At 35.1% G+C, this 18,982-nt stretch overlaps 1 protein-coding gene across 6 annotated transcripts in view; it reads left to right on the top strand.

The window, feature by feature from the left end:
• The window catches only part of KIF20B (kinesin family member 20B), an 87,643-nt gene that overhangs the window by 2,642 nt on the left and 66,019 nt on the right, over positions 1–18,982 (top strand). For 5 of the 6 annotated variants that reach the window (XM_077779969.1, XM_077779961.1, XM_077779952.1 and 2 more), the window contains exons 1-9: positions 7,463–7,577; positions 8,134–8,318; positions 10,161–10,197; positions 11,136–11,369; positions 12,490–12,601; positions 13,444–13,515; positions 13,601–13,747; positions 14,423–14,585; positions 15,039–15,329. In XM_077779969.1, coding sequence (XP_077636095.1) covers positions 7,487–7,577; positions 8,134–8,318; positions 10,161–10,197; positions 11,136–11,369; positions 12,490–12,601; positions 13,444–13,515; positions 13,601–13,747; positions 14,423–14,585; positions 15,039–15,329 — 1,332 coding nt within the window. In that variant the 5' untranslated portion in view covers positions 7,463–7,486. Of the gene's footprint in view, positions 1–1,013; positions 1,162–6,286; positions 6,374–6,489; positions 6,607–7,208; positions 7,348–7,462; positions 7,578–8,133; positions 8,319–10,160; positions 10,198–11,135; positions 11,370–12,489; positions 12,602–13,443; positions 13,516–13,600; positions 13,748–14,422; positions 14,586–15,038; positions 15,330–18,982 lie in introns of those variants that run through there. The other variant, XM_077779978.1, reaches the window with a different exon arrangement.

Raw genomic sequence — 18,982 nt, 5'->3', positions numbered from 1 at the left:
AAAAAAAAAAAAAAAAAGGATTATTTGGGCTATGTTAAAAGCAAATTGATGTGTAAAAATTTTAATCTGGCCCCTAATAGGTTTTTGAACTAACATTCCTGGCATTCTGTGAAGAAGTAAACAACATTGGACCAATATACAGGGGCCGTCTTTGCCTTATTATATTATATAATATGTATGGATGCCCATTACTATTTTCTTGAGCCAGAAACCCTAGTTTCTGGATATTTCATATCCAGAAATATCCGTTCTGGATATTTCATAATATTGTCAAAGAACAGCAAGGAGTTCTCTTTCTCCCTGGCATTATGTACCTAGTAGATTGTCAATAACTATTTGAATGTTAAATTATTTTTTTATTTAAAGTTACCTGTAAGTTTACCTTTATGTTTAGTGACTTGATGCTTTAGTTTTAATAGTTTGATATATTATTCCATATTTACCTTAATTTTTGACACCTACAATGTGTCAGGTACTGTTTTGAATGTGTTCACATTTATTATTTCACTTTTCACGTGCATTATTTAGAAGAATTCAGCTGAAAGATTTCAATTGTCCAGGTAACTGAATTTAAGTCCTAAATGCTAAAACCTTACAAAGACTTGTAAGTAACATTTTCAGAAGACATTAAGTAACTAAAGTAACACAAGATTATAATTCACTCTACAATTATTTGATTTCTGAGAGGATTACAGGCAGAGACTGAATGTTTTATACTGTCTTAATAGACTACCTTTACTGGTGAAATCTCTGGCTGAATTGACCTATAAGTTGGATCATACGAATAGTAGTGGTAGGCTCTGTTCTTTACTTGATTACTTGATTCAGAATCTTAATAATTTAATCATTTGTCTTTTCCATGGGCCATCATCGTGTTACAGATGTAATGTTTCCTTCTCTAGAAATTTAGTTATATGGGGGTTATTAGTGGGCTAGACTCAGATTTTTTAAACTATGGGTGGCTTATATGCTAATTTATTAAAATTATCTAAAGTTACTGTTAATTCTTGCAGAATGGAATCTAATTTAAATCAAGATGGAGTGCCTAGACCATCTTATGTTTTTAGTGCCGACCCAATTGCAAGACCTTCAGAAATAAACTTTGATGGCATTAAGCTTAATCTCTCTCATGAATTTTCCTTAGTTGCTTCAAATACTGAGGTAAGTACAAGGAAAGTATTGTTGATTGAGTGCAAATGTGTGTGGTGTGCACACACTTGCAGACATGTTTGTTCAGAGCTTTCCAGACTTTGTGGGTTTAAGGCAACCTTCTCTATCTCAGTAATTTTTTCATAGCATCCTAAATAACATACCAGTTCTTCCAAGTAGTAGGTCCAAGCAACTTAATATATAACTCTACCTTAACCTAGAGCCATTTGAAAATATTAATGTAAATGAAAAAAAAAAGGTCTTTCTTTAATTACCACAGTTATTTGGTGTAAGGGTTTGCATATCTTATGTGCACGTCATAGCTTTTCAAGCTTTGGAATCAGATTAGATAGTGCCAGCCTTATTTCCTGTTCTTTAGTGGTTTGGGGTAGTACTTTCTTTTTTTTTTTTTTTTAATCATAGCAACCGCTGAAAAATCCAGCTTCACCAAGATACGACATCAAAAGAAACAGTGTGATCTAGTGGAAACTGAAATATTTTGAGCTAATAGTTCATGGTGTTCAACATATGTTAAGTATTGCTGTGATTTCCTCAAATATGAAATATTCCACTATGCCCCTAGTAATTGTAAGCCTTACTTAAAATAACTCAGTAGTGTTTAAAAAGTAAAAATCTGGGGCGCCTGGGTGGCTTAGTCGGTTAAGCGTCCGACTTTCGCTTAGGTCATGATCTCGCAGTTCGTGGGTTCGAGCCCTGCGTCGGGCTCTGTGCTGACTGCCAGCTCAGAGCCTGGAGCCTATTTCAGAGTCTGTGTCTCCCTCTCTCTCTGACCCTCCCCTGCTCACGCTGTCTCTCTCTCTCTCTCCTAGAAATAAATAAAAATTTAAAAAAAAAAAGTAAAAATCCTTCCTTCTACCACTGTACCTACTACCACTGTTTGTTTTCTGTCTTTGTAAACTTTATCGATAATTTTTTAAAGTTTTATTTATTTTGAGAGAGAGAGAGAGAAAGCAAGTGAGCACAACCTGGGGGGAGAAGCAGAGAGAGAGGGAGAGAGATAATCATACACAGGCAGCACGCTGTCAGCACAGAGTCCAGTACAGGGCTTGATCTAATGACTCATGAGATCATGACCTGAACCGAAATCAAGAGTTGGATGCTTAACCTACTGAGCCACCCAGGCGCCCCACGCTCCTTTGGTTACTGTAGCTTTATAGAATGTCTTGAAGTCGGGTGGTGTGAGTCCTCCAGCTTTGTTCCTCTCTTTAATTTTATATTGGCTTTTCTGGGTAGTCTTTAGTTTTAGCCTTTCTAATAGATATATATTGGTATCAAGTTGGTATTTGCATTTAATAACTAAAGGTGTTGAATATGTTTTCATGTGCTTATTTGTCATTAGAGTGTTTTTGGTAAAGTGTCAGTTTAAATCTTTGCCCATTTAAAAAGTATTGGATTGTTTTTATATTATTATTTAATTTTAAGTGTTCTTTATATTTTTCAGATGCATTTGTTCATCAGATATATGCTTTGTAAATTTTTTTCCTACTCTGGGGGTTGCCTGTAGTCCTTTAATAGTGGTTTTCAAGAAGAGAAGCTTTTTTGTTTTTGATATATATAAAATTTATTGTCAAAGTAGCTAACTCTTGGCTTTGGGAGTAGATTCCTGTGATTCATTACTTACATGCAACACCCAGTGCTCATCCCAGCAAGTGCCCTCCTCAGTGCCCATCACCCGTTTTCCCCAACCCCGTCAGTCCTCAGTTTGTTCCCTGTATTTAAGAGTCTCTTATGGTTTGTCTCCCTTTCTGTTGTAGCCATATTATTTTTTTTCTTTCCCTTCCCCCATGATCTTCTGTTAAGTTTCTTAACTTCCACATATGAGTGAAGTTGTCTTTCTCTGACTAACTTATTTCACCTAGCATACTGCTATCCAGTTCTGTCCACATTGTTGGAGACGACAAGATTTCATTCTTTTTCATTGCTAAGTAGTATTCTATTGTATCTGTCTTTACACTACATCTTCATCTTCTGTCTTCATTCATTAATTGATAGACATTTGGGCTCTTTCCGTAATTCGGCTATTGTTGAAAAGTGCTGCTATCAACATTGGGGTACATGTGCCCAATGCATCAGCACTCCTGTATCCTTTGGATAAATTCCTAGTAGTGCTATTGTTGGGTTGTAGGGTAATTCTGTTTTTAATTTTTTGAGGCACCTCCACATTGTTTTCCAGAGTTGCTGCACCAGTTTGCACTCCCACTGACAATGCAAGAGGGGAAAACAGAATTTTTTAATTTCATTAATATTTTCTACTGTGGATTGTACTTATGGTGTGATACCTAAGAAATCTTTGCCTAACTCAAGTCCACAAAGATTTTCTTCTATGTGTTCTTTTAGAAGTTTTACAGTTTTAGTTTTACATTAGGATGTGATCCATTTTTAATTTTTATAAACAATGTGAAGTGTGTATCCAAATCCTTATTATTTTTTTTGTATAGATATCTAATTGTTGTAGCATGACTGTTGAAAAAGCTATGCTCTCTGTTCTGCAATTCCTTTGCACCTTTATTATAAATCAAATGTCCTTCTCTATGGGAGTTTATTTCTGAATATTGTTTCATTGATTTGTCTTTCTGCCATATCCCACTGTTTTGATCACTGTAGCTTTGAAATAAGTGTTGAAATCAGGTAGTGTTAGCCCATCCAATTTCTTTTTCATAGTTTTGAGTACTCTAGGTACTTTTTTTTGAAAAAAAATTTTTTTTTAATGTTTTATTTATTTCTAGGAGAGAGAGAAAGACAGTGTGAGCAGGGGAGGGTCAGAGAGAGAGTGGGAGTCACAGACTGAAACAGGCTCCAGGCTCTGAGCTGGCAGTTAGCACAGAGCCCGAAGCGGGGCTCGAACCCACAAACCGCGAGATCATGACCTAAGCGAAAGTCGGACGCTTAACCGACTAAGCCACCCAGGCGCCCCGAGTACTCTAGGTACTTTGCATTTCTGTCAGAATTTTAAGGGGAGTTTGTCAATTGCCACAGCAAAAGCCTCTTGGGATTTTGATTGCAATTGCATTGAATATGGAGATCAGTTTTAGAAGAATTGACATCTTAACAATATTGAATTTACCAAATGATGAAGAAGGTGTATCAATTTCTTTTGATCTTTAATTTCTCTGAGCAATGTTTTGTAGTTTTTCAGGGTGTAGGTCTCTCACATCTTTTGTCAAATTTATCCCTTAAGTATTTTATGATTTTGACCTCTTCCAAATGGTATTGATTTTTAAAATCAATTTCTGGTGTTTCTTCCTAGTATATAAAAGAATAATAGATTTTGTATATTGATCTTGTATCATGTTACATTGCTAACCTCATTTAATAGTTCTAGAGATGTTTTTATAGGTTCTGTTTGATTTTTGTATGTAGATGCTAATGTCTGTGAATGAAGACAATTTTATTTCTTCCCAATCTGGATGCCTTTTCTTTCTTCCTCCCTTGCTTCCTTCCTTTTCTTTTCTTCCCACCCTTCCTTCGTTCTCTTTCTTTTTTCTTTCTTTCTTAAATTTTTTTTAATGTTTTATTTATTTCTGACAGAGAACAAGACAGCGTGACCAGGGGAGGGTCAGAGAGAGAGGGAGATACAGTGTCTGAAACAGGCTCCAGGCTCTGAGCTAGCTGTCAGCACAGGGCCCTACGTGGGGCTTGAACCCATGAACCATGAGATCATGACCTGAGCCGAAGTTGGACACTTAACCTACTGAGCCACCCAGGCGCCCCTCTTTCCTTCCTTCCTTCCTTCCTTCCTTCCGTCCTTCCTTCCTTCCTTCCTTCCTTCCTTCCTTCCTTCCTTCCTTCCTTCTTCTCTCTCTCTCTCCCTCCCTCTTTCCCTCCCTCGTCCCTCTTCCTTCTTTCCCTTTCTTTCTTTTTTTCTTTCTCTCTCTCTCTTTCTCTCCCTTCCTTCCTCTTTCTCCCCCTTCCTTCCTTTCTCTTTCTCCTCTCCCCACTCCTCCTTTCCCCTGATTATTATGGGCTAGAACCTCTACTACAGAGTTGAAAAGAAGTGGTGAGAGCAGAAATCCTTGTCTTGTTACTTGTTACCCATCTTAGATTCAGTCTTTGACCATTAAGTATGATGTTAGCTGTAGGTTTTTGTAAATGTTCTTTATCAGGTGAAGGAAGTTGCTGTCTATTTCTCTTTGCTGAGAATTTTTGTGAATGGATGTTGAATACATATGTCAATATCCTGTCATCATTCAGTGCTTTTTTTTTTTTACATCTATTAGAGATAAATGTTCCTTTGTTTTTTAAATGTGATTAATTACCCAAATCGATTTTTGAATGCTAAATTGACCTTGCATTCCTGAGTTAAAACATTTTTGGTCAGGATGTATTATCCTATTTTGTATATTGGCTAATACTGTGTTAGGGAATTTTTGCATCTATCTCAATTAGGGATATTGTCTTATAATTTCTTCTGAGGATATCTTTGTCAGATCGTGGTGTTAAGGTTATGTCATACTCAAAATTAGTTGAAAAGTGTTCTCTATTTTCTTAAAGGGCTATGAGTTAAGTTCTTAAAGGGCTATAAGTTAAGTTTATTTTTTAAGTTGAATTTCCTTAATAAATATAAGGCTGTTCAGATTTTCTAGTTTTTATAGTTTGTTTTTAGTAAATTGTAGTTGTTTCCTTTTTACTAAAAAAAACACATTTCTTTAGAATTATTTTAAAAAATGAATTAATTTCTTCCCCAAAGGAAGTAGTAAAGAGAATGCTGTATAGGAAAATTTTTTTTAAATAGAAATGAACATTTGGGTTAATAGACTATTCTGGTTGCTTATAGTTTATTTTGAAATTCTATGTTTTAGTGATGGAGAGCCCTATTTTTTGTTTTTAGTTATAAAGGTCAGGATTTTAGGGAAAAGAGGTGTATTATAAACTTCAAATATAAATGTAGAAGGTAGAGGAAATCAAGTCTTTTGCGGTATTTGTTTTTAAAGCAGATTTGCTTTTCTTTAGACTTATAAAATGATTACAAACAGAAGAATCACTGATTGCTTAGAGGTTCTGTATGATCTCAGATGGTTATGCAGTAGCCACTGTAAAATTTCTGTAAAAATCACTGTAAAGTTTCTGAAAGGCCATATTTTGTATTTTTTAAATATAGTATTTTGTTCTTTTTAAGGCAAATAGTTTGGGATCCAAAGATTATCTCCAGGTTTGTCTGCGAATAAGACCATTTACACCGTCAGAAAAAGAGCATGAGTCTGAGGTTTGTATTGACTTTAATTGGGTTTTTCTTTCATTCAGTGGGCAAAATGCCATTGTTTTTATTTATATATTGTGGGCATTTATTTACTTATTTGTTGATTGATTGATGTGTTCCAGGGCTGTGTGTATGTTCTAGACTCACAGACTATTCTGCTGAAAGATCCTCAAAGCGTTGTTGGTCGGTTAAGTGAGAAAAGCTCTGGGCAGATGGCACAGAAATTCAGTTTTTCCAAGGTAAGTCCTGTGTGAAACTGAAGATTTTCTTTTAAGTAGAAGAGATTTGGCTTTGGCTAAATTGCTACATTATAGTATATAATGAACTATATATGTCTGCTACTTAAGGAACATAGGTTTTAGGTTGGCATTGGTATTTTTTTCTTAAGAGTAGAACTCAGATTTGAGGTTTGTACGCATATAATTGGAAGTGAATAAATTGTTGTATAAATTTTTAATCTTTGTAAGGAGATGTTCTTTCCAAAATTTAGATGAAAACTTGATTGACTAGGTCAGATTTCTATCTTGAAAACTTCCTGAAGTAGTTAAACTATCATGTATCTTTGTGGGAGTTGGAGATATGGCAGCTACCTTAAGAATGAATCTTGTAAAAGAAATGTTTTAAATTTATAAAATACAAGGGGCGTCTGGCTGGCTCATTTGGGGTAGTACGAACTCTTGATCTTGGGGTCATGAGTTTGAGCCCCAGGCTGGGTGTTGAGATTACTTAAATAAATAAATAAACTTAAAAGTTTTTAAAAACATGAGTTACAGGATAGAACTCATTGTAAAAATTTACTTGAATTTTCTAAAAAGACTTGTTTTAAAAAATGCTTGTTTAGGTTTTTGGCCCAGAAACTACACAGAAGGAGTTTTTCCAGGGTTGCATTATGCAGCCAGTAAAAGACCTCTTGAAAGGACAGAGTCGGCTGATTTTTACATACGGGCTAACCAATTCAGGAAAAACATATACATTTCAAGGTAAACTATTATTTTTGCTGGAAAGGAAAAAAGCAGTAATATTCACTCATTTTTATAATACTTGTATGTAGTTANAAAAATGCTTGTTTAGGTTTTTGGCCCAGAAACTACACAGAAGGAGTTTTTCCAGGGTTGCATTATGCAGCCAGTAAAAGACCTCTTGAAAGGACAGAGTCGGCTGATTTTTACATACGGGCTAACCAATTCAGGAAAAACATATACATTTCAAGGTAAACTATTATTTTTGCTGGAAAGGAAAAACAGTAATATTCACTCATTTTTATAATACTTGTATGTAGTTATGTTTCCATTACCTAGAACATTTGCTCTAATTTTAATACTAATATAGTGAATGTGTATTGCTGATAGCTTTTGATTAAGATTGATTTAATTCATTTGGGAAATTACTTTACCCATATGATGGAGAATTAGATGATAAAAATTTGGAAAAAAGATTTATGTGACATAGTGAACTAAGCATGGATAACCAGAGAAGCATTTTATATTTCATTTTACTTTTCTAATTTGTGAGTATGGGTGATTGTGAATCTTATGGCCTGATCTGAATGTAAAATTTCAAGCTGTGCATCAGTATAATAGCTGATAAAATGTCTATTACAATGAAGACCAAAGTGATAGAAAACTGAGTAATGCTGCAACTTTTTCACTTTTGTCTTAGATGTTTATTCTTGCCTATTGGTGATAGAAAAGGAGACTTGGTAATACAGGAATGTTTCCACTTTGCTAATACTCTGAGAGAATATAAAACAAAAATTCTTTTCACAGGCACAGAAGAAAATATTGGTATTCTGCCGCGAACTTTGAATGTATTATTTGATAGTCTTCAGGAAAGACTGTATACAAAGATGAACCTTAAACCACATAGATCTAGAGAATTCTTACGGTTATCACCAGACCAAGAGAAAGAAGAGGTTGCTAGTAAAGTTGCAATGCTTCGGCAAATTAAAGAGGTATGGAAATAGTCTAGTATGTGAAATATATATACGTCATGACCTTTTATAAGCTCTTTAGTTTGTTTCAGCCTATACTGGAATATTTTGTGGCGGCGGCGGTGGTGGTCGTGGTGGTGATGATGGTTGTCTTTCTTTTTTAGAAAAGGATTATAACCTTGTTTGAAGTTTTTTTCTCCTTGCTTTATATTGTAGAAATGGCCGAAATGTTTAAACAATACAAATGTAAATGGTTCTGAAATTTCTTTCAATTCTTGTAGAAATGGTACTGTACTTTATGTAATGATTAAAAAAGTTCTTTTTAGGGTGCTTGGATGATTCAGTCAGTTGAGTATCCAACTCTTGGTTTTGGTTCAGCTCATTATCCCAGAGTCATGAGATTGAGGCCCATGTGAGGCTCTGTGCTGACAGTGCAGAGCCTGCTTGGGATTCTCTTTATCCCTCTATCTCCGCCCCTCTCTTTCTCTCTCTGTCTCTCTCAAAACAAACAAACAAACAAACAAAAATAGATTCTTTCTTTCTCCCTTTGCCCCTCTCTGCCACTTGCATGCTCTCTCTCTCTCTGAAATTAAAAACATTTTTTTATTGTAAAAATATTTTGTACACACAAAATCTAAACAAGGAAATGTGAGAAATATAAACAGAAAATTTCTTATGACTTTATTTCTAAAGAGAAGATCACAATAGCAGGTTGGAAAGTATCATTTTTGATTCTTTTCTAAAACAATATCCGTATGTAGAGCTTTCTGTATATCTCTGTATATACACAATCAGTGATATGTATAGTTGCATATATCTTCATATGTTTTGATTTTTGCTCAGTGGAGTTTAAAGTTCAGAATCCATGATTATGATCTCTGAAAGTAAACTAGTGTAAATAAAAATTATGGAGATTAGTAGATGATTGCACAGGTAATTCTTAGAGAAAATTAAAGTCAATAATGAAAAATTTCCCTAATGAGTTATTCGGTTAAAACATTATTTTGCTATGAAATTGTCAATATTTAAAAAATGAAATCCTGCTTTCATACATTGATTGTAAACTGTGTTTTGAGAAAGCACGTTTTCTTCTAGGAAGAAAAAAATTTTCATTATCTTTTCATCCACTATTCTGATTTAGGAATATATCCTAAGGAAATAATTAGAATGCAGAAGAAAAAAATAACAAATTGAGGTATTTATTTTAGTATTATTTTTACTGGCAAAAATTGGTAAATAGTCTAAGTGTTCAATAATAGGGGAATAATTAAGACATTTTACATCTATTCAGTTATACAGCCACCAAATATTTACAAATAATTTTTAATTATAGCAAGTAAAAGTAAAAGCTTTCAAGGTAACAAGTGTGGGGAAAAGAGCAGAAAAACATATTAAAATAATAATAGTAATTGCCTCTAAGTGACAGATCATATATGATGATGTTCTTTTTATTTTTATTTATTTGTTTAAAATTTTTTTTAATGTTTATTTAATTTTGAGAGAGAGACACACACACACAGAATCCGAAGCAGGCTCCAGCCTCTGAGCTGTCAGCACAGAGCCCGACATGGGACTTGAACTCACGGAGTGCGAGATCATGACCTGAGCCAGAGTCGGTCACTTAACCTACTGAACCACCTAGGTGCCCTGACAGTATTCTTTTTAATATTCTTCTCTAGTATCCCAGATTTCCTATTATGAGAATGTATTATTTAATGAGGATGAAGAATTAATAGAAGGTTGAATTGAGTAGATGAAAGGTTGTGGTTTCATGGGTGACTTCTATGGATAGATAATTAATACACTGGTTATTTAACCTTAATTAAAAATGGTTTTTAACTTAAAAAAATTGTTCCTTTTTAGGTTGTGATGCAAAATGACAGTTATGATGCTCTTCATGGTAAGGTTTCTTTTCTCACTTTTCAAATGTTGATTTTGTGAAATACATTTGAATAGCTTTTAATTTTTGCATAAGTTCTAGCAATTTAATTTTTTTAATGAGATAGTAATTCTTGGAAAATGGTACAAAACTATATGAAATATCAATCACCGTAAAGTTTTATTTGGATTTAATATCACAGAGAATCCCTTTCAGTTGTAACTCTTATGTAGAATTCAAGAGAGCTACTATTTTTCCTTTGTCCTTTACCTGTAACTTCAATTTGGTTCATTGGCATTTTTTCAGAAAGAAAAAGATAGAAAGAAGCCAAGCTTTGGTTAATATAAATTTTGTTGGTCAAAAAACTGTTTAATGTTGCTGAATAAAAGATTAAGGCTACTTGGGTGCCTGGTTGGCTCAGCTGATTAAGTGTCAGAGTCTGGATTTTGACTCAGTTCATAATGTCACGGTTTGTGAGTTTATGAGTTTGAGCCCCATGTCTGCGCTGACAGCAGAGAGCCTGCTGGGGATTCTCTCTCCCTTTCCCCTTCCCCCTTCCCCCTCCCCACCCCCTCTGCCCTGTGTCTGCAGAGAGCAGAGAGCCTGCTGGGGATTCTCTCTCCCTGTCCCCTTCCCCCTCCCCCCCCCCTCCTTCTTCCCTGTGTCTACACTGACAGCAGAGAGCCTGCTGGGGATTCTTTCTCTCTCTGCCCCTTTCCCTGCTCTCTCGCTCTCTCNGGGGCTCGAACCCACAAACCGTGAGATCATGACCTAAGCGAAAGTCGGATGCTTAACTCACTAAGCCACCCAGGCGCCCCTCTTTTGCTCTCTCTTTAAAAAAAATAATAAAATAAAGATTAAGAATATTTAGTTTTTTCAAGTCCAAAAGTCTTGGTCTGACTTATTTCATTTTTATTCTATTTCTTAATTTTGTGATTATCCTTTTTTATTTTTTGTAGGAAGTTTAACAAACTCTTTGAATATCCCAGAGTGTGAAGAATCCATGAAAGATTGTGAACAAAACAGTTTGAATATGGATAATAATAATAATATAAAATTTTCTGTGTGGGTTTCTTTCTTTGAGATTTACAATGAATGTATTTATGACTTGTTTGTTCCTGCATCATCTAAGTTCCAAAAGAGAAAGATGCTACGCCTTTCGCAAGATGTAAAGGGCTATTCTTTTATAAAAGGTATAGTAATGAATGCTTTTTATTTTATTGCTAGAAGTTTCTTTCTAGACTTTGTTATAGCAAACTGGAGATGGAAAATTTTTATATTAATTTTTAACATCAACGTAATAAGAGAAGTTTGTACTTTGCAGGCATGTTTTGGCATTTAATCAAACCTGAATGTAAGAGGTCAATGTTAATAGTTTTTTCCTTGAGTATCATTGCAGGGGNTGTTCTGATATTTACATTATTCTGCTTTGTGGCAGTGCACAAACATTGGAGTTTGCCATAGTGCGTTTTTCCAACCTTTTAAAACCACTACTCAAAGTAGGAAGTACTTACATATATTAACATTATGACCTAGTAGTTGTATGTATACATACATACACGTATATTTACAACTCAGAAGTTTCATGAATTACATTTACCCTTAGTACAGGCAATGCACTTTGGTGTTTTCTATATTTCACTTCATTTTTATAAATTGCTGGTGTTGACTCTAAATTTGACTTAATGTTTCACTAATGAATTGCAACCTGCAGTGTCTCACATCTAGGTATTTTTGTAGGGGTAATCCCTAGTGTGCTGTGTCTTCTGTCTTTTTCATTTTTTCCTAGACGTTTAATTCTAAGGAATCTCTTCTATTTTTAATTTTCCCTTTGGCCTAGTTTTGGAAAACTTTTGTCTGTGTTTGTATAACTTAAATATTAGAAAGTAATTATAATATCCCCCTCTTGTGTTTCACTTTGCTAGTGGAATATGGAATAGCTGAGTAGATTCTACGTAGGGGAATTATCTTATTAAAAGATTTCATCTTAGGGGCACCTGGGGCTCAGTCAGTTAAGCATCCAGCTCTTGATTTCAGCTCAGGTAATGGCCCCATGCTTCATGAGATTGAGCCCTGCATTGGGCTCTGTGCTAACAATGCAGAGCCTGCTTGGGAGCCTCTCTTTCTCTCTCTCTGCCCCTCCTCCACTTATACTCTCTGTCTCGCTCTCAAAATAAATAAACTTTAAAAAAAAATTTAAAAACTTCACTCTATGTCTTTGAGAACAGAGGTTACAAATCTCTGTAGAAATTACATTGTACAACAAATGCTATGTTTTTATAAGTTGATATGTGTCCTCTTTATTTTTTAAAGATCTACAATGGATTCAAGTATCTGATTCCAAAGAAGCATATAGACTTTTAAAACTAGGAATAAAGCACCAGAGTGTTGCCTTCACAAAGCTGAACAATGCTTCTAGTAGAAGGTAAAGAAGAAACACTGTGGTGTTAGCTTGAAGCACCCAGGCTATTCTGTGCTATTGTAAATACAACTAATTTAAGATTGAAATGGGCTGTAGTCTCTCTGATAGGTTAGATGAATTCATAGGCATAAAAATATTCTTGTTAACTGAAGAGCACTAAAACACAGAAGATTATCAGGACTGTTTCCTGTTCCAATATGAAATTTACTCATTTGCACAAAGTCTCTTAGATATTTTTACTCTTTATATGAATATCTAAGCTCTATTTTAAGAGTTGCCTACAATATACATCTCAAGGTTGAGTGATATATTTAAGGGAAGGGCTTGGGACATGAGAGACAAAAGGAAAAAGTTGAAGCAGTGCGATATTTAAAACAGGTTGTCTCTTAAGGGGGAAAGAGCCCTGACTCCCATACTTGGTGTGGCATACAGACAGTATTTGGGCCAGATAAGCCTGCATTTGGGCCAAATGTATACTTTGCTTTCGGTAGAAGATTAGCAGTATATGTACCATTTTAACTAATAATATGATCTTTGCAAGTTTCAAATTGAAATTTTATTGTAAATGATTCCACTAATAGAAGTTGGAGTGTTAAGAGAAGGAGAGGATTGAAGGAATTTGGGGCCAAATGAAAGATAAGATGTATGATTTTAGGCAGTTCGGTATTTAGGTGACAATGCAACATTGGATTGAAATATCTGGCAACTAGTTGGAAAATGCAGTGCTGGAGGTATGGCTTGTATGAGGGTGTAAATAGTTGTCAATTTAGATGCTAGTTTCACCCATACAGAATGCAGAAATTAAAAATGAAAGATAACATTTGATTTTTATATATTTCTTTTAGTCACAGCATATTCACCATTAGAATATTACATATTGAAGATTCTGAAACGCCTCGTGTAATGCGAGTCAGTGAGTAAGTCGAACATTCTTTAAACTCTAATTATTTTGAATTTCATTTGGAAGAACTTTTCATAGTTTTGTTTTTGTTTTTAATTCAGATTGTGTTTATGTGATCTGGCTGGTTCAGAAAGAAGCATGAAGACACAGAATGAAGGGGAAAGGTTAAGAGAGACCGGGAACATCAATACTTCTTTATTGACTCTGGGAAAGTGTATCAATGTTTTAAAAAACAGTGAAAAGTCAAAGTAAGTGTTGCTGAAAATGCTATTAGCATATTAAGTGTTAAAATATTTAAGCTTCCAACTCAAGGTTTAGAAAGTTCTTTTTTGTTTTTAACCTGCTTCTTACGTGATGACTATATAGGGATTACAATTGAAATACTTAGAGTTCTCGGATTAAAAAATTGAAATAAAAAATAATGTTAGTTGATGCCAGGGACTCATCAAGTAAGCACAGTATTTTCCATAGCAAATATACATCAACAGATGCTAGATAATCTTCTTAGGATCCTGGTTTAGCATCTAAAATCACTTTATTCTTACTAATGCATTGTGTTCTAGATGTGATAGATATCTGTATTAATTACCACGTTAGGCCTAGTAAATTGTAAATAGCCTTCATTTTTAGTTAATGTGTTTCATGGCATATATTGTATAATTGCTTTACCCTAGAAAACATAACCAAGTTCAGTGTGATTTTCTTAACATTTGGCATACTGAGTTATTGTTAGTATTCATATTAGTAGCAGTATTTAAAGAAAAGAACATGAACAGAAAATGACTTTTATAGGCAGAACTAAACACTAACTTAGAGTTTAAGTCTATGATAGCTAGATTAATTATTTCTTTGTAAATTTTATCAGCATTGTGACTTTGTGAGATTTGTTTTAACTTACAGTTTTTTGAAAATTTTTTCCATAGGTTTCAACAGCATGTGCCTTTCCGGGAAAGTAAACTGACTCACTATTTTCAAAGTTTTTTTAATGGTAAAGGGAAAATATGCATGATTGTCAACATCAGCCACTGTTATTTTGCTTATGATGAAACCCTCAATGTGTTGAAATTCTCAGCCATTGCACAAAAAGTAAATATATTCAAGTTTCTGAAGAATTTATTAAGTTTCTTATTAGAATATGAACCATTTTTTCTTGGTGTAGCTATTCCGTTTTGTACTTACGACTGCAAACCTGGGAAATAATAGAAAATTAAAAATATGAATATTTGATCAAGTCAGAGGACATTTAAAAGATTGAAAGTTTCCCCCTGCAAATATTAAAATAACCTTAGTAGTAAGTGTTAATAATACACACTCATTACAAATTACGAGTATTATTGCCGTGAATTGTCTGCTCTGCCATCTGTCTGGTTCATTTCATGGTTAATCAAGAAGCCCTTCTGCTAGGAGTCCTTCTTGTATGTTTGCATAGATAGGTCTGTTTTAAATACTAAAATTATTATTTGACTTAAATTTATGGATTTCTTTTTTGTTGGCAGTTTTCCTTTTCTGTTTTAAAAGTCACATTGGATATTTTTATAGGTTTGTGTTCCAGACATTTTAAATTCTTCTCAAGAGAAAGCCTTTGGTCCTGTCAAGTCTTCTCAAGATGTATCACTAGACATTAATAATTCAGTTAATAAAATATTAAATGTAAAAAGATCCACAATTTCATGGGAAAGTAGTCTAGAAGACCTGGTGGAAGATGAAGATATAATTGAGGGTCTAGAAAAAGGTGAAGAAAACCAAAGTGTGGAAAGTGAACTTACTGATGAAGATCTAGATAAAACATTGGAGGAAGATAAGGCTTTCATTAGCCATGAAGAGAAGAAGGTATGTATTAAGAACTCATATTTCTAAGCTTGCTTATTATTATTATGAAAGTTATAAAATACTTATGGCTCTCCCAGTTTTTTCAACAATATGCTAAAATTTTTATGTATCTCAACTTTATATACATTTTTTAATATTTTAATTTTTTTAACATTTATTAAAAAATTTTTTTTAATGTTTTTTATTTATTTTTGAGAGAGAGAGACAGCATGAGCAGGGGAGGGTTAGAGAGAGAGGAAGATACAGAATCTGAAACAGGCTCCAGGCTCTGAGCTGACTGTCAGCACAGGCTGACGCAGGCCCCGAACTCACAAACCATGAGATCATGACCTGAGCCGAAGCCAGATGCTCAACCGACTGAGCCACCTAGGTGCCCCAACACTTATTTGTTTTTGAGAGACAGAGACAGAGCAGGAATGGGGGAGGGACAGAGAGAGGGAGGGATATAGAATCTGAAACAGACTCCAGGCTTTGGAGCCCAGTGTGGGCCTCAGACTCACGACTGTAAGATCATGACCTGAGCCAAGGTCAGACACTTAACTGTTAAGTCGTCCATGTGCCCCTCAACTTTATATTTTGAAAAACTTAAAACCTACAGATGGACTAGTACAATGAAAACCCACTTATACTTCACATGAATTTGCCAGTTATTAACATTTTACCATGTTTAATTCTCTGTGTATGTGAATGCACATTTTTTTTGCTGGTACCATTGGAAACAAGATGTAGACATAATGACACCTTACAACTAACTACTCAGCATGTATTTCCTAACAATGTAGACATATTTCATATGATCACAACACTATTTTCACACCGAGGCAATTTAACACTGACATAATAATATAATCTGTTATACTGTCCATTTTGAGATTTCTTCAGTGGTCCCAGTATGTCCTTTATAGTCATTTTTTTAAATAAAATTATATTTTGAGAGAGAGGACATGCGCCCATGCTTGTGTGCATGTGCATGCTTGTATGCTTGAGCAGGGGAAGGGCAGAGAGCCAGCAGGCTAGGGCTGTCAGTACAGAGTCTGATGTGGGGCTCTACCTCATGAACCATGAGATTGTGACCTGAGCTGAAATTAAGAGTCGATGCTTAACTGACTGAACCACCCAGGTGCCCCACCATTATGTGTTTGATCTTCAACTAAAGTTAACACATTGCTTTTGATTGGTATGTTTCTTTAGTTATTTGTAATCTAACAATGATTCTCTTGAGAAGTTGAGGCTAATTGTCTTACAGAATAGCCTCAATCCCAATTTCTCTGATTGTTTCCTCATGATTCAGATTTTACACTTCACACATCCTATTATTTAGGTCAAGTTGTGAATTTTCCATTTGTGTCCTATCTGCAGACACATGATGTCTGACTTGCCCATTCTTGGTGATGCTAAGTTTTGCTAATTTGGTTAAGGTATTATTTTTCAGATCTCTTTTCATTGTAAAAGTATCATCTGTGGGATGATACTTTGAGACCATGTGAATATCTTGTTCCCCAGTACCCTTTCACTCAGTGATTTTTTTTTTTTTAAATTTTTAATGTTTTATTTATTTCTAGGAGAGAGAGAGAGAGACAGTGTGAGCAGGGGAGGGTCAGAGAGAGAGGGAGACACAGACTCTGAAATAGGCTCCAGGCTCTGAGCTGGCAGTCAGCACAGAGCCTGACGCGGGGCTCGAACCCACGAACCGTGAGATCATGACCTAAGCGAAAGTCGGACGCTTAACCGACTAAGCCACCCAGGCGCCCCTCACTCAGTGATTTTAGCATAATCCACCAAACTTACTTTGCAGTCACGTACAAGCACTCAGAGTGTCTACCCACTACCAATTCTGTTTCTTCAAAAACACGATAGTTGGTTGTCTTACATTTACGGTAAATACATAAAATTGAACAGTGGTGTGTATTTATTTATTTATTTATTTTATTTTTAAGTGACAGAGACAGAGTACAAGTTGAGGAGGGGCAGGGAGAGAGAGACTGAGACACAGAATCCGAAGCAGGCTCCAGGCTCCAAGCTGTAAGCACAGAGCCTGACGTGGGACTTGAACTGACAAACCATGAGATCATGACCTGAGCTAAAGTCTGATGGTTACCCTACTGAGCCACCAGGCGCCTCTATAATATTTTTTTAATGTTTATTTATTTTTGAGAGAGAGAGAAACAGAGCAAGTGGGGGAAAGGTGGAGAGAGGGAGACAGAATCCGAAGCAGGTTCCAGCCTCTGAGCTGTCACCACAGAGCCCAATGTGGGGCTTGAACTCAGGAATTGCAAGATCATGACCTAGGCTGAAGTCAGACACTTAACCTACTTAGCCATCCACATGCCCCACATCTGATTCTTGATTTTGGCTCAGGTCATGATCTGCTGGTTCAGGATATCTCTCTCTCTCTCTCTCTCCCTCAAAATAAATAAATGAACATTTTAAAAAATAAAGAGTGGAAAATATGGTTGTTTGAAATTATAAAAGTATTATTTAATCATGGTGGAATCTGGAAAAAGAAAAGAGGGAAACTATAAAGATCTATTTACATACTGCTCATATTAATGGATTTTTACTGTACATCACTCTTTTGTTTTTTAATTTTTGATTTATTTTTGAAAGAGAGGGAAAGTGTGAGCGGGGGAGGGGGAGAGAGAGAGAGGGACAGAGGATCCAAAGCAGGCTCTGTGCTGACAGCAGAGAACCTGATGTCAGACCTGAACTCACGAATGGTGAGATTGTGACCTGAGCCAAAATTGGATGCTTAACCGACTGAGCTACCCAGACACCCCTATACGTTAGTCTTTTGTATCCTTTCTTCACTTAAAAAGAAATTGTGCAAAATGTGAATTATTAATATAAGTCATTGTTCATTATAGTAGGTTTCTGTATCATTGTGCCATAATTGAGCCAATTTTTTTTGACTATTGAGTTGGGTTTCACTTTTCCTTTAATTAAGTATAACCCCTTAAATAAAACAAAAACACTGTGATAACCATTTTCACAGCCAAAACCCTGAGTCCTGTTATAGAAGTATTTCCTCATTATAGGTTCTTAGAAGCAGAATTTCAAAGTTGGAATATTTATGGAAATATTTTCAGTATCAAATTGAGACATTGAAAGATCTGTAGTTTTGAGAGAGTTTATTAGTTAGTTTGTTGTTGAGAAAATTTAAGTAGAAACCTGAAGAATACCAGGCTGGTATGCTACAATGTTTTATTACAGATCTATACTGGCCATGTCAAATGTTAATTGCCTTATTTATTCACTGTCCATATTTACATAATTATGCTTTTTCCAAGGTCTTGGAGTTGTTGTTCACCAAATGGGTTAATGAAACATCTCTTTTTTCCATTTTGGAATGTGTTTGGGGGTTCTTAGAAACTATGTAACAGTTAGGGTTTATTTCTTAACTAATTTAAAATCCAGCCTTTACGACTTTCCACAGACCTGGTCCTTTTTTTCCCCACCTACAAAGTATGGATGCTGCTACCAAACTCCCAGAAGGTTGTGTGGATTGAAAACCATCAAATATGACCTCCCCAGAGTAGTTCCTGGTGTATAATGGATCTTCAGCTTTTTTTCTCTACTTTGTTTCTTAGCGTAGTCACACAGTGAGACATCTGAGTTACTCTAAGTGTATTTTTATTTATTTATTTTTTATTTTT

This window comes from Crocuta crocuta, unplaced genomic scaffold (genome assembly GCF_008692635.1).
Source record: "Crocuta crocuta isolate KB4526 unplaced genomic scaffold, BGI_CrCroc_1.0 scaffold170, whole genome shotgun sequence".
NCBI classification, from domain to species: Eukaryota; Metazoa; Chordata; class Mammalia; order Carnivora; family Hyaenidae; genus Crocuta; species Crocuta crocuta.
Note: the sequence above shows the minus strand (reverse complement) of the source record. Positions and strands in the feature narration are given on the sequence as shown.